The 15,375-nt window shown below is 43.5% G+C and overlaps 2 protein-coding genes across 2 annotated transcripts; both read right to left on the bottom strand.

Annotated features, from left to right (window-relative positions):
* Nucleotides 1-932: 932 nt before the first annotated feature.
* LOC140015887 (uncharacterized) lies at nucleotides 933-2,969 on the bottom strand. The gene is made up of 3 exons (XM_072068718.1): nucleotides 2,649-2,969; nucleotides 2,294-2,422; nucleotides 933-1,889 (listed from the first exon to the last, which is right to left on the bottom strand). The coding sequence occupies exons 1-3, from the start codon at nucleotides 2,967-2,969 to the stop codon at nucleotides 933-935; spliced, it is 1,407 nt and encodes a 468-aa protein (XP_071924819.1).
* Nucleotides 2,970-11,059: 8,090 nt separating this feature from the next.
* Nucleotides 11,060-12,772, bottom strand: LOC140015888 (uncharacterized). The gene is made up of 2 exons (XM_072068719.1): nucleotides 12,278-12,772; nucleotides 11,060-11,065 (listed from the first exon to the last, which is right to left on the bottom strand). The coding sequence occupies exons 1-2, from the start codon at nucleotides 12,770-12,772 to the stop codon at nucleotides 11,060-11,062; spliced, it is 501 nt and encodes a 166-aa protein (XP_071924820.1).
* Between the last annotated feature and the right edge of the window lie 2,603 nt (nucleotides 12,773-15,375).

A 15,375-nucleotide genomic window follows, 5' to 3' on the forward strand; every position in this document is an offset into this window, starting at 1 on the left:
TCCAAGTTGCACCGCAGTTCTTCCTCGTTGGCCGTCGCAACGAAATTCTGCGTCCGAGGCGAGGGGAGGCCGATCTCTACGGGTACCACCGTTTCTGCCCCATAAGTCAGGGAGAATGGGGTCTCGTGAGTGGCCGCCCTTGGCGTAGTACGGTAAGCCCAGAGGACACTAGGGAGTTCATCTAACCAGTTGGACTGGACCAGTTCCAACCTAGTCTTTAGTCCTCGCAAGATGGTTCGGTTAGCGTTTTTCACCTGGCCATTGGCCTGGGGGGCCGACCGATGTGAAATGCTGGTTAATCCCGAGTTCGGCGCACCAGCTCCTGAAGGGGTTCTAGCGAACTGTCGCCCATTGTCGGATATCAGAATACGCGGAATCCCAAAGCGGCAGACTATACTCTTCCAGAAGAATTTCTGAACTGCTTTCCCCGAGATAGTGGCCAGAGGCTCCGCTTCCATCCATTTGGTGAAGTAATCAATGGCCATCACGAGATGCTCGTATCTCCCAGGGACTCGAGGAAAAGGCTCCAGAAGGTCTATTCCCCATTGGGCAAAGGGCCAAGGACTATGGATGGGGACCATCTCCCGAGTTGGCTGGTGGCGCAGCGGGGCGTGCACCTGGCAAGTTTGGCACTTTTAAACTAGTACCGCGGCGTCCCGAAACACTAATGGCCAATAGTAGCTTAGGAGCAGGCACTTCTTGGCCAACACCCGGGACCCCACATGTGCCGCACATAAGCTTTCGTGAATTTCACGGAGGACGTAGTCGCCCTCTTCAGGAGTCACGCACTTTAGCCAGGGGGACAAATACGACCTCTTATAAAGGGTCCCCCCAGCGTAGGCGTATTTAGCAGCTCTGAGTTGGAGTCGATGAGCCTCGATTTTGCTTTCCGGGAGGGCACCCGAGCTGAGGAAGTCCGCAAGGGGAGTCATCTAGGAGGCCGGGCTGTCTATAGTCAAGACCTGGATCTGATCAATGCTCTTATACTTGACTACCTCCACCAACACTTCCTTGCTAAGGTGAGCGAACGAGGAGGACGCCAATTTCGACAGGGGGTCAACGCGCTTATTCTGTGATCTCGGCACCCGCTCGATTTCAAAAGTATCGAACAGGGCTATCGCCTCCGGTACCTTAGCCAAGTATTTCTTCATGACGTCTTCCTTGGCCTCGTACTCCCCGCGGACTTGGTGGACTACGAGTTGCGAGTCGCTCCGGACTTTGATCGCAGTTATACCCATCTGGTGGGTTATCCGCAGTCCCGTCAATAGGGCCTCATACTCGGCCTCATTGTTAGATGTCGGGAAGTCGAATCTGAGCTCGTAGGTCAGCTCTTCCCCGATGGGCGAGGTGAGCAGCAGGCCGGCTCCGCTTCCTTCCTTACTCGAGATCCCGTCCACGAATAACACCCACGGCTCTTCTGGCAGTATGTCCTTGGACAAAGAGCTCGGTTCAGCCATGGACAAACTCGCCCCCTCAGCAAGGAAGTCTGCCAAAACTTGAGCTTTGATAGCAGTACGAGGCTGGTAGCCGATGTCGTGCTCGGCCAGCTCGACGGCCCACTTGGTTATCCTGCCAGAGACCTCAGATTTTGTGAGTATCTGTCGTAAGGGCTGATCGGTTATGACTACAATGCTGTGGGTCTGGAAGTAAGGTCGGAGCTTCCAGGCGGCGTGTACCAGGGCAAGAACCAATTTTTTCGCCGGCGTGTACCGCGTCTCCGGCCCCTGTAAAGCTCTGCTGACATAGTATATTGGCTTTTGAGCCCCCCTATCTTCCCGCACCAGAACCGCGCTGCAGGCGGACAAGTATAGGAACAGGGTTTCCCCCTGCTCCGGAGTGGTCAAGGTGGGTAGTTCGGCCAGATATTCTTTCAGGTTAGCGAAGGCTTTCTAGCATTCTTCAATCCATTGAAAGTCCTTGGGTGCTTTCAGGATTCGAAAGAAGAGTAACCCCATCATCGCGGAACGCAAGAGAAATCTATTCAGGGCGGCCATCCTTCCCGTGAGCCGTTGGACCTCCTTTATGCTCATCGTAGGGGTCATGTCCATGATGGCCTGGAGTTTATCCGGGTTGACCCAGATCCCCTCTCGGGACACCAAGAATCCTAGGAACCTGTCTGACCTAACTCCGAAGGTACATTTCTTCGGATTCAGTTGCAGCCGACTCTCCCATAGGATATCCAAGATCTCCTCATGTCGGGGATGAGCGGCTGATTAGTCCGACTTTTGACGATCATGTCGTCCACTTAGATCTCCATGCTCCGGCCGATCTGATTTTGGAATAATTCGTTGACCAGGCGCTGGTAGGTAGCTCCAGCGTTTTTCAACCCAAACGGCATGGTCCGGTAGCAGTAAGTTCCTTCCTCAGTGATGGAGGAGGTCTTCTCCCGGTCTTCTTCGGCCATCTCCATCTGGTGGTATCCCTTGAAAGTATCCAGGAAACACAAAACGTCAAAACCCACAGTAGAATCTACTAACTTGTCGATCCTGGGCAAGGGAAAGCAATCCTTCGGGCAGGCCTTATTGAGATCTGTAAAGTCCACGCACATCCTCTAGGACTGGTCCTCCTTCTTGACTAAGACGGGATTAGCTAACCAATCGGGTAATATACACTTCTAGAATGATTTTGGATTCCAGCAGCTTGCTGACCTCTATCCTGATCATCTCGTTCCTTTCTGGGGCGAATCTCCTCTTCTTCTGCTTCACCGGCTTGAAGCGAGGATCTACGTTGAGGTGGTGGACAGTCAGGTCAGTCGGAATCTCGGACATGTCTTCAACCGTCCATGCGAAGACCTGGGAGTATTCCCTTAACAGGGCCTTCAAACTCTCCTTCTCCTCGGAAGGTAGCAACGCGCCAATGCAGAGGACCCGGTCAGGCCTACCTTCTCTCAGGGGGAACTCCTCGATCTTGTTCTGGATGCTCAGCTGCGAGACCTCCTCCCCCGAAATGTAGGGCTCCAAGCTGGTCATTTGGGCGACCACCTTCTCTTGTGTTATTTTTTATTTTGATGATCACAAAACACTTTGAAATGTTTATCTAATTCTTTTCAAATATAAGTGTTTTGCTTTTAAGAGAATCAGGTACAAAGGTGTTAAGGAAAGAAAATCAACCAAAAGAAGAAGCAAAAATAGGGCACTCATGTCGGACGTCCGAAAGAATGAAGAACATCAAAGAAGGAAACTCTGTCGGACGCTCGTAAGGAAGCATCGGACGTCCGGGAGGATCGGACGCACGCTTCGGACGCACATCGATCGCATCGGGCGTCTGAGAAATTCTGCAAAGGTTTGATAACTCTCTAACGACGTTCGGACGCAGATGCTGTCGGACGATAATATCCCATCGGACGTCCGAACGACAACTTGGCTAATTTTCGGACGATGGGATCGGACGGTGATTCATCTGTCGGACGTCCGATGGCCCCAACGGCTAGCTGACTCTTCATCTGCGTACTATCCATTGGAAGCATTATTGAAACCCATTTTTGGTCCTCTTTAAATACAAACGATTCTGAACCAGTGAGGGACTTTTGCACACTTTGTTTACAAGATCTCAAGAGATATTTTAGTTAGAAAATAGTCTCCCAAGCAAGATTTGTTCTCCAAGTGGTGTGAATTTCTTGTAAGCACTTCTCTTGTGTTTGAAATTTTCAATAGTGTAGCTTTATTGAGGGTTATCTGAGTGATAGTAAAACTTCTTAACTTGACTAAGTGAGGTTTGGGGCAAGGAGGAAGTGATCCCTCCATTGTACATTGAGTTGATTTTGTTCTTCAAAGAGAAGGTGCTCATCTTTGTGATTGGTCTTCAAGTTTGAGGAAAGCTTGGTAGACAATCGGTTTGATACTCTATCTTATTCTTTTTATTTAATAAAATTCTCATTGCTTATATACTCTCTTATTTCTGATCAACATTATTTTCTTCTTTAAATTTACTTGGTTGATCACTACTAGAAAATTAAAGAAAAAAGTGCATAAACTCAATTAAGGTTTTTTAATCAACCTAATTTACCCCCCCTCTTAAGTTGTCTTTGGGCATTACAATTGGTATCAGAGCTTGGTCTCCTAGAGATTAAGTTCAATCGGCTTGGAGTAAAGATGACAACCAATCATGCCATGTTTGTTGAGGGGCAATCTGTCACTAGGCCTCCCATGTTTACTGGTTTCAATTATGTTAGTTGAAAAGAAAGAATGATTATCTTTTTGCAATCCATTGATATTGAGCTATGGTTTATTGTAAATGAAAGATCGCATGATGCTAACATTCTTGATGCAGATACAGGTTTGTTTCGGCCAAAAATAAGAGCTGAGATGAATGCTCAAGATAGAACCAATCTCACATTAAATGCCAAAACCATGAATGTTCTTTATAGTGTCTTAGACTCAAATGAATTAATTAGAGTAAAAGGATGTAAATCTGCCAAGAAAATGTGGGATAAGCTAAGAGAAATTTACGAGAGTAGTGACAACGTGAGAGAACAGAAAAAGTCTATTTTGGTCACTAAGTATGAATCATTTAGAATAAAATCTCTTGAGAATATTGACAAAATGTACTGCAGGTTCAATGACTTGATCAAAAATCTCGAGGTGTTGGGCAAAGAGTACACCTTGGGTGAGAAAAATAGGAAAATTCTCAATGCATTGGGCAAAAAATGGGAAAGTAAAGTGACTGTAATAGAGGAGGCTAAGGATTTGAATTCTGTACCTATTGAATCTCTCATTAACTCACTAACCTCCTATGAGTTGAAGTTGAAAACTAAAGTGCATGAGAAAAAGGACACGAGAGCAAAGAGAAACATAGCTCTAAAGGCAGCTCAAGGTGAAGATGATCCAGTTCAGTTGGATGATGATGACTCGGATGGTGATAACAATGATCTTGCTCTCATCACAAAAAATTTCAAGAGAATCTTGAATAAAAGAAAGTTTAGAAGGGGAGGACCTAGCAATCAATTCCAGAATCAGTCTTCAAACGCAAGGTATAAAGGAAAACAAGAATTCAACAAGAAACAGTTGGACAAATGCTACGAATGTGGTTAGCCTGGACACTACGCAAACGAATGCTCTCTAAAGAAAAAGAAAGATGGAAAAGCTGATCGAAAACCAAGGTTCAACAACTTCCAGATTACATGGAATGAATGCAACTCCGAAGGCGAAATTGAAGAAGAAGAAGAATCAACTCAAATGGCTTTCATGGCTATTGGAGATAATGAGGTAACTTCCATACACTCTCAATCTGATAGTGATGATGAAGATGATGATGATCTTGAATCCTTTGTTGAAAAATTGCATAATGCCTTGAAGGAATCTTATGATAAAAACAAGCAGCTAAAACAGAAAATTATTTTTCTCATTCAAGAAAATGCAAGACTTTTTCACCAAAATAAACAACTAAAGACTGATACTGAGTGTCTTGTAAGAGCCGGATGTGATGTTCAAAATGAACTTGATAGAAAGACAAGTGTTTGTGAAAAACTAAAGGAAAGACATGGTGATTTGAAGAAAATGATGGACTATTTGGATGAGACCTTAAAAGCTAGAAAACAAGATTATCTCAAAGAGAACATGTCAACCACCTTTCTTACTGCTCATGAAAGAACATTAGCACACAACAGAAATGCACATGATTTCACAACATATAGAAGGAGTGGATTGAGATTTATCAAACCATTACATGTTAAAGACTCTTCCATTATGTGTAGTTTTTGTTGTCAAAGAGGGTATTTGAAGTTATGTGAAAAGAAATCTGAACAAAGGAGGAAAATGCATGTGGGTAGTTAGACACAATGCTAACTATTGAGGACCCAAAAGTTAAAGGGTACCAAACACTCTCTCTTTTCAGGGAAAAGGCTCAAACAAGTCAAAATGGTTCATTGACAGTGGCTGTTCAAGGCATATGACCGGTGATCTTTCGTTGTTCATAAAGCTAAAATCAAAATCAAGTGGAAAGGTGACATTCGGTGATGACGTGAAAGCTAAGACAATTGGAATAGATGATGTTGGTAAGGATGGTGAAACTTTTGTTCACAATGTGCTCTTAGTTGATAACTTGGGTTATAACTTGCTTAGTGTTAGTCAATTATGTGATAAAAACTTGTATGTGTTGTTCAAAACACATGAATGCATTGTACTTGACTCTAAATATAATGTTGTATTCAAAAGTAAGAGGTTTAATGATATTTATATTGTTGTTCTTGATAAACTTGATTCATCTAACTTCAAATGTCTTAAGATTTCAAATGAAGATCCTTGGTTGTGGCATAGGAGACTTTATCATTTTAACAAGATTTACTAAAGAAAATTTCGAAAAAGGAGTTGGTTAGAGGTTTACCAAAAATTAGTTTTGAAAAAGATAAAATTTGTGATGTATGTCAATTTGGGAAGCAAACAAAAAAATTTTTTAAACCAAAGAAGTGTGTATCAACTTCTAAACCTTTGGAACTCTTGCATCTTGATTTATTTGGTCCTACTCAGATTACTAGTTTGGGAGGTAAGAGATATTGTTTTGTGATTGTACATGATTATTCTAGATATACTTGGGTAATATTCCTTACTCATAAAGATGATGCCTTCAAGAATTTTACTTCATTGTTTGCTAAAGTGCAAAATCTGTTTGGTTTAAAAATTATTAGGATTAGAAGTGATAATGGGACGGAATTCAAGTTTTGTGGTTTTCTAGAATTTTGTGATCATAATGGCATAATACATGAGTTTTCTATTGCAAGAACTTCACAGCAAAATGGTGTTGTAGAAAGGAAAAACATGACACTCCAAGAGGCTGCTATAACTATGTTGAATGAATGTAGTTTGCCAAAATATCTTTGGGCTGAAGCGGTAAACACCGCATGTTATGTGATGAATAGAATCCTCTTGAAACCTATTTTGAATAAAACATCTTATGAACTGATTTTTGATAAGAAACCTACGGTTGGATATTTCAAAATTTTTGGTTGTAAATGTTTTATTTTAAATTTAAAGGAACATCTTGGTAAGTTTGATAAAAAATCTAATGAAGGAATATTTTTGGGGTATTGTGAGAACAAAAGAGGATATAGAGTCTTTAATAGAAGAACTCTTGTGATAGAAGAAGCTATACACATAATATTTGATGAAACTAATGATAATAATTCCAAAAGTTCGTGTGAGGATGATGATGTAGGTGTTCGTGAAGGAATGGAAAAACTAACAATTGGAGATGAAGGAAACTCTAAATCAGCAGCAAAGGAAATGGAGGATGAAGCTCATGATGATCAAGAAAAGGAAGATGAAGACAAGAATGATGATTCATTCAAAGACCTTCCCAATGCTTGGAAATTCAGCCAAAATCATCCAAGAGAGCTTATAATTGGTGATCCATCCGAGAAGGTAAGGACTCGTTCCTTATCTAAGAAATTGATAGACAATTTTGCTTTAGTCTCTCTTTTTGAACCCAAAAATATCAATGATGTTTTAAAGGATGAAAACTGGATTTTGGCAATGCAAGAGGAACTTAATCAATTTGAGAGAAATAAAGTTTGGACACTTGTTGATAGACCTCAAAATCAACCTATCATTGGAACAAAGTGGATATTTAGAAATAAGTTGGATGATAAAGGTGTAGTTGTAAGAAATAAAGCCAGATTAGTTGCTAAAGGATATGCACAAGAAGAAGGAATTGATTTTGATGAAACATTTGCTCCCGTAGCTAGATTAGAATCGATTAGAATGCTTCTTGCTTTTGCTTGCTTCAAAGGTTTCAAATTGTTTCAAATGGATGTTAAAAGTGCCTTCTTAAATGGTTTTATTGATCAAGAAGTATATGTGGATCAACCCCCCGATTTTGAAAATACAAAATTTCCAAATCATGTGTTTAAACTATCAAAAGCATTATATGATTTAAAACAGGCTCCAAGAGCTTGTATGAAAGATTGAGTGGTTTCTTGATTGAAAATGGTTTCAAAAGAGGTATCGTGGACACCACTCTTTTTACTAAGCATGTGTTAAATGATCTTCTTATTGTGCAAATATATGTTGATGATATTATTTTTGGTGCTACTAATGAGTATCTATGCAAGAATTTTTCCACCATTATGCAAAGTGAATTTGAAATGAGAATGATGGGAGAATTAAATTTCTTTCTTGGACTTCAAATACATCAAGCCCTAGAGGGAATTTTTATAAATCAAGCAAAATACACCAAGGAATTGCTGAAAAGATTTGGCATGGAGGACTCAAAGTAAGTTGGAACTCCAATGTGCACTTCTACAAAACTTGACAAAGATGAAGAAGGTAAACATATGGATGAAAAGCACTATAGAGGTATGATTGGAAGCCTACTCTATTTAACCACAAGTAGACCTGATATTATGTTTGCTGTTTGCTTCTGTGCTAGATTTCAATCTTGTCCAAAAGAATCACATTTGAACGCAGTTAAAAGGATTTTTAGGTATTTGAAAGATACACTAGATTATGATTTTTGGTATGCTAGATATTGTGAATTTGCTCTTTATGAATATTCGGATGCGGATTTTGGTGGTTGTTTTGTGGACAGAAAAAGTACTAGTGGAACTTGTCACTTTCTTGGTAATTACTTAGTTTCTTGGTTTAGCAAAAAATAAAATGCAATCTCTTTGTCTACAACTGAAGCGGAATATATTGCCGCTAGTGGTTGTTGTGCTCAACTTTTATGGATGAAGCATACCTTGAATGATTTTGGATTATTATATGATTGCATGCCTATATTCTGTGATAATACCAGTGCTATAAATTTGACCAAAAATCCAATTCAGCATTCTATGACAAAACATATAGATATAAAGTACTACTTTATTCGCGATCTTGTTCAAAAAGATGAAGTTTGTGTGAATTATGTTTGCTCTAAAGATCAAATTGCTGATATTTTTACAAAAGTTTTACCATTGGATCAATTCATTCATCTAAGATCAAAATTAGGGATAATCGAAAAATCATCTTAAAAATCATTCGTGCTTTTCTGAAGCACTCATTCCAAAATTGACTCAACCAAAATCTTTTCCTGATCATTGCGAGTTGATTCTCCTGATTTTTTCACCAAATCTCATCACATTTCGAGAGTTCCCAAATTTCCCTCAAAACCCTACTTTCTCATAACCGCTCCGCTCAATCATCTTCAAGGCTTCTTTAACCCAAAATTCTTGTGTGATTCACTCTCATACCACTGTGTGCATTATTCACATCCCACATCTCACACATTTAAGACAATGGTGAATCTAAGAGGAGGAAAAGTCCCTGCCGGACGCAAGCACACACTCAGGGATGAAGATGTGGATTCTCCTAGGGTCATAAGATCATCCAAACGCTTCAAAAGGGGAGCAGTAAAGACTCAAACTTCCCGGCCTTCCGCTCAACCTGAATCCGGACAAAGAACTCCATCTCAACAGCTTTCTCAATCAACCCCCGTCTCTCCATTCTTTGATGCTGCTGTCAAAGAAAAACATTCCTTGATAACCCAGAAAGGTTTCATTCCTCAACGAACCATCAATCTTTCTGAATTCCGCAAGATTGGTTTAGAGTCAATTCTTAATCTCTTTGAATTCCAGAAATGGTTACATATCATTTCAATGCCTAATGTTTATTACCCTGAAATGCTGTATCAATTCTTTGCCAATCTTAGGAAAGGCACTGATCACACTGAAATTATGTCCAGGGTAAATGGGGTAGACTTAGTATTTGATCCTGAAACTGTGAATGCCATCTTAAATACTACTAATGAACGTGGATACAAAAGTGAAATTGCCAATTTCTTCTCTTATAAAGAGCATCCTACTGCTGATAATCACTTTGATAATGCTAAAATGCTAACCTATTTTCGAAACAAATTTTCTGCCCCTGCTGATGCGAAATTAAATGACCTTGCTCCAGTGAATCTTATTGCCTTCTCAATCATTTCAAATCTGCTTGTGCCTACTGACGGTCATAGAACAGATGCAAATAAAATGGAGCTGTATCTGTTTTATTATTTTCGAGAAAAAATTCACATTGACTTTGGCTTTGTCATGTGCAAGTTTTTACTTCGCTATACCACTGATTCTCGTAGAAAACTGTCATATGGAAAATTCCTTCAAAAGATTTTTGAATTTTACAAAGTACCTATCCTTGGTGTTTGTCCCAAAGATACATTTTCCTCTGCCTTCACTAAGGTTTATTTTGAGCGCAAAAATCTTGTCTTTAGGGATAATTTGTGGGCGTATAAGGGGGCCACTTCTAATAAACCTAGATCTAAGGCTGCACATGATCCACTTCACACTCCATCCTCTGTTGCACCAACCTCTATTCATCCTAGGAAGACTGCCACTAAGGCATCTTCTTCTTCAAATTCTGAGGTGGTTGAGCTCCTTCGAGACCTTAAGCAACATGTTCTGCTTCTTGAACATGGTCTCATGCTCACCATGTCATCCCAGCAGCAAGCTGACTTCCTAGATAAAAAGAGTCTTCTTTTTCCCCCACCTGTGATTGAGGAAGTCCCTCCTAGCAAGGAGCCACGCTCCAATGATCCAAGTTCATCAGCCCCTGTTCGCTCAATGAGTCCTGCTCCTATCGACCTCACCTCTGCTCCAGTGGCACCACATGATCCTTCCACATCTGATAAAGGTAAGAAACCAGTTGATGAAATTGCTGAAAATGATGAAGACACTGAGGAGGAGGATCTCTCTCAGTATCAGCTTACTCGAAGGACACCTGGATCCTCTAAGCTTATCATCTAGGATCACTAGTCCTATTAGAATCATTTGCATTCTGTTTGACTATTTTTATTTGCTGAATGTTAGATAGTTGCCTCGAACTCTTTTGAATTCTGGTGCTTGGTGTCATTTGGTGTTTTGTAATGTCCAAAACTGGACATATGTTTGTAATGTTTGTGAATGATTGAATCTTTACATTTTGTTTGTGAATGGCTGTGAATAACTGTGTAAGATCATTTTGCTCTGATTGGTTAGATATATTACATTTTAAATTTTGTGATGACAAAAAGGGGGAGAGATGGTGTAGATATGAATACGGATAATATTGATAATAAATAGCCAAGTGAGGGGAAATTTTTTTAAGTTTTTGTTCTAAATCTGTGGAGTAGTCAAGTGAGGGGGAGTTTTTAAGTTTTTGCTCTACGATTGACTAAGAAAGGGGGAGCCTATTTGTAATCATCAAATTTCATTTCAAACCATTGTTTTGTCATCATCAAAAAGGGGGAGAATGTTATTCTTGATTTTGATGATCACAAAATACTTTGAAATATTTATCTAATTCTCTTCAAATATAAGTGCTTTGCTTTTAAGAGAATCAGGTACAAAGGTGTCAAGGAAAGAAAATCAACCAAAAGAAGAAGCAAAAACAGGGCACTCATGTCGGAATTCCTAAAGGAAGCTGTCGGACGTCCGAAAGAATGAAGAACATCAAAGAAGGAAACTCTGTCGGATGCTCGTAAGGAAGCATCGGACATCCGGGAGGATCGGACGCATGCTTCGGACGCACATCGATCGCATCGAACGTCCGAGAAATTCTGCAAAGGTTTGATAACTCTCTGACGACGTTTGGACACAGATGCTGTCGGACGATAATATCCCATCGGACGTCTGAACGACAACTTGGCTGATTTTCGGACGATGGGATCGGACGGTGATTCATCTATCGAACGTCCGACGGCCCCAACGGCTAGCTGGCTTTTCATCTGCCTACTATCCGTTGGAAGCATTATTGAAGCCCATTTTTTGTCCCCTTTAAATACAAACGATTCTGAACCAGTGAGGGACTTTTGTACACTTTGTTTACAAGATCTCAAGAGATATTTTAGTTAGAAAATAGTCTTCCAAGCAAGATTTATTCTCCAAGTGGTGTGAATTTCTTGTAAGCAATTCTCTTGTGTTTGAAATTTTCAATAGTGTAGCTTTGTTGAGGGTTATCTGAGTGATAGTAAAACTTCTTAACTTGACTAAGTGAGGTTTGGGGCAAGGAGGAAGTGATCCCTCCATTGTACATTGAGTTGATTTTGTTCTTCAAAGAGAAGGTGCTCATCTTTGTGATTGGTCTTCAAGTTTGAGGAAAGTTTGGTAGACAATCGGTTTGATACTCTATCTTATTCTTTTTGTTTAATAAAATTCTCATTGCTTATATACTCTCTTATTTCTGATCAACATTGTTCTCTTCTTTAAATTTACTTGGTTGATCACTACTAGAAAAGAAGGTAAATTTTTATTAAAGAAAAAAGTGCATAAACTCAATTAAGGTTTTTTAATCAACCTAATTCACCCCCCTCTTAGGTTGTCTTTGGGCATTACATCCTGTCCCCGAAGCATGGCCAGAGAGCAAGCTCTGGCCACTTCCGGATCTCCATGCACCTCGGCGATTCCTCCCGATGTAGGGAATTTGACGCTGAGGTGGAGCGAAGAGGGGATAGCTCGGAGGGCATTTAAGGCGGGCCGACCCACGAACGCGTTGTACGGGGATTGTTGCTTGACCACCACGAATTTGACAGGGATGGTTCGGCACTTGGGGGCCTGTCCTACCATGACCATCAGGGTGATCATTCCCTCCGAGTTGATAGGTAGTCCGGTGAAGCCCACCAGGGGTGTCCGAACCGGGGTCAACTGTCCGTCCTCCAGGCCGAGCTCTTTGAACACCCTGTAAAATTGGATGTCCACCGCGCTCCCTTGGTCAACGTACACCTTCTTCACCTGATAGTTATTGGTGACGACGTCTATCACGATGGTCTCGTGGTTCCCGGACGTTAGGGGAACTGCATCCCTTGGCCCAAATGTGATCTCCTCGTCCATGCGTAAGCGCTTCAGGGAGTTATCCCCCTCAGGGGGAGGTCGCCTGTTCTTTCGAGCTGCATAGCTGTCCCCCTTGTGGGACCTCCAGCGATGGTGTTTATCACCCCCACTAGATTCTGGATGTCCTGGTCAGGGGAGCTTCCCAGAGGAACGTCGCGCCGCTCAAGGCGGTCGCGACGCTGGCCCTCGCCCCTGTCTCTGCGGTAGGTACGTCCGGGCTCCTGGCCTGGACGACCTTGCCGCATGAATCGTCCCAAGAAATCGCTCTGGATCAGATCCTGGATCTCCTTCTGCAGGGCCCAGCACCCCTCCATGTCGTGCCCGACGTCACGGTGAAAGACACAGTACTGGTCCTGGTTCCGTTTGTTGCGAGGCGTCCCCATCTTAGGCGGCCGTTCTCCCAGGCCCTCCGCAGCCATGACGGCTAGGATTTGGGCTTGGGGCCGAGTCAGGGGGTTATAGCCTTTCTCCGGAAGCAGTGGCGGAGCGGGGGCTTTTTCCTTCGAGAGCCGGTCAAAGACGTTCTTCTTGGCCGGGCCATCCTTGTTCTCGGGGGGGGGGTTTTTCCGTCCTCTCCGATCTCCGAGCTCCCGATCTGACTCTCTCTTCAGGCAGGCCGCCTCCTCTGCATTAGCGGCCGCGTGCGCCCTGGTCAAGAGCTCCTTCAGGTCTCCGGGAGGCTTCTCGACTAGCTTGTAGAAGAGCTCCTCTGCCCTGAACTCGTTCATGAAGGCGGTCATGACCACCTTTTCATCCTTGTTCCTGATCTGCAGGCTCTCCGTGTTGAAGCGGGTCATGAAATTCCTCAATGACTCGTTCGACTTCTGTCTGATCGCCATCAGGTGGGTCGCGTTCTTCGAATAAGTTTTCGAAGAGACGAATTGGGCGACGAACTGCCTAGCCAGTTCTAGGAAACTTTGGATGGACTCCGGTGCCAGGCCCTAGAACCAGAGCCGAGCCTTTCCCTTCAAAAACATGGGGAAGGTCTTGCAGCAGATTTCATCCGCGGCTGTTTGGAGACGCATGTGCGTCAGGAAGACCGAGAGGTGGTCTTCCGGGTCGGTTGAAGCGTCATACAGCTCAATGTTCGGAATCTTGAACCTCCGGGGTAGTGGGTAGTCCTCTATCTCACGGGTAAAGGGCGAGGTGGTATAGTTGTCCTCGTACAACTGCAGTCGCAAGATCTGCTTGAGTTCGTCTCGAACAGGCTTCCACTGGGGAAGGTTGCGCGGCCGGCTTTTGACGGATAGGTCGGGGGAGCGTTCAGGCTCATTCCGCGCAGGCTTCCGCGGTGAAGGGTTTCTTGGTCTACTCCCCGCAGATCGGTCGCGGGAGTACCTCTCGCTATCCCCGACCACCGAGGCTCGAGGGCGAGGGGGAATCCACGGCCGTTTTCTTCTGGGGGGCTGGTCCCGTGACTCATCCTTCGAGGGGTCGAGAGGTGAGTCATTCTCCTTCCCCCTCGCCTTGGAGGTTTGCGCGCCCCCGGCTTCGCCCCCCTCCTTCGCCTGCCGGATTATGTCTTCCAGCATGGGGAGGTTTTCCGTCACGAACTGAAGGATCTGCTGTCTCCGTTCCCCTGAAAGGGCTGAGCCCCCGGCGTCCGGATCTGCCTCGGTCTCCCTTCGCCGGGATCCCTCGCCGGCTCCAGGATCAGTGTTCTCTACGGTCCGCTTGGAACGCGTTCTCGCCATCAGCACAACTTCGACTACCTTTCTTTCCCACAGACAGGGCTAACTGAAGAAACGCTGAGTTTCCTCGGATCGAGCTGACCTGATGAGTTCGGCGTGCTAATGAGAAGAGCGTGTCCCGAGCCTGCAAAGCAAACAAGAGGGTGGTCTAACAGGGGAGCCCCGAGGTCGTCCCCGAGGGCATTCCGACGGTCAAATTAGTTTTCCGATGAGTGGAGTTCACGGGAAGTAGAACAGTCGGGAGTAATGTGCCAATAGTGAGCGTACCTTGCGTAGTTGGTGTGAATTACCATTTATACCTGCTCGAGAGTCTGACCTCCGTACGTTTCGGGACTTGCCCGGTATAGCCTCAATCCCGCGCTGAGGGGGATTCTCCCCGCCCTCTGCGGGATTGTTCCCTGGAGTCTTTCGGAGCCCTAGTGGCGGTATGCCCCAGGACGGTTGTAAGGGGCTTGGGGTCCAGGCCCAGTTCTGCCCTTCCTGGGCTTCCACGTGTCTAGGCCCAGGACGGGGCCTCTGCAGCTGGCATTGTTGTCAAACAGAAGACAGCAGGTGAGAAAGAACAGAGGACAACTGCTATTTTGATCGTCCCACTATACATAGAAAGACAAAACAAAAAATTGTTGTTAGAAAGAAACTGAAGCAGGTTTATAGCCATTTTCACTGTCTAAATGAATTTTTTACATCAAATAAACGTTGGTTGAGAAGGCCCTAATCTAATGATTAAAAGTTTAGACCTCAATAGTTAGAGGTTTTGGTTTCAATCTTCCTTTTCCATCTCCGCAAATCCCACCCGTAGAAAAAAATTAAAAAGCAAAACTTTAATTTCTTGTCTTGCATCGATACGACGATACCCTTTCGCATTAGTGATCCTCGCTATTATAACGTTTGGAAACTCGAAGTACGGAATTC

This window comes from Coffea arabica, chromosome 10c (genome assembly GCF_036785885.1).
Source record: "Coffea arabica cultivar ET-39 chromosome 10c, Coffea Arabica ET-39 HiFi, whole genome shotgun sequence".
Taxonomy (NCBI): domain Eukaryota; kingdom Viridiplantae; phylum Streptophyta; class Magnoliopsida; order Gentianales; family Rubiaceae; genus Coffea; species Coffea arabica.

What these genes read in the sequence shown, in the direction of transcription:
- LOC140015887 (XM_072068718.1), bottom strand. Translation starts at nt 2,969, where the DNA reads ATGACCAGCTTGGAGCCCTACATTTCGGGGGAGGAGGTCTCGCAGCTG. An exon ending in ACGAGATGATCAGGATAGAG is followed by an intron (nt 2,423 to 2,648) that starts GTCAGCAAGCTG and finishes GATACTTTCAAG; the next exon opens with GGATACCACCAGATGGAGAT. An exon ending in GAGCTACCTACCAGCGCCTG is followed by an intron (nt 1,890 to 2,293) that starts GTCAACGAATTA and finishes GAAGAATGCTAG; the next exon opens with AAAGCCTTCGCTAACCTGAA.
- LOC140015888 (XM_072068719.1), bottom strand. Translation starts at nt 12,772, where the DNA reads ATGGACGAGGAGATCACATTTGGGCCAAGGGATGCAGTTCCCCTAACG.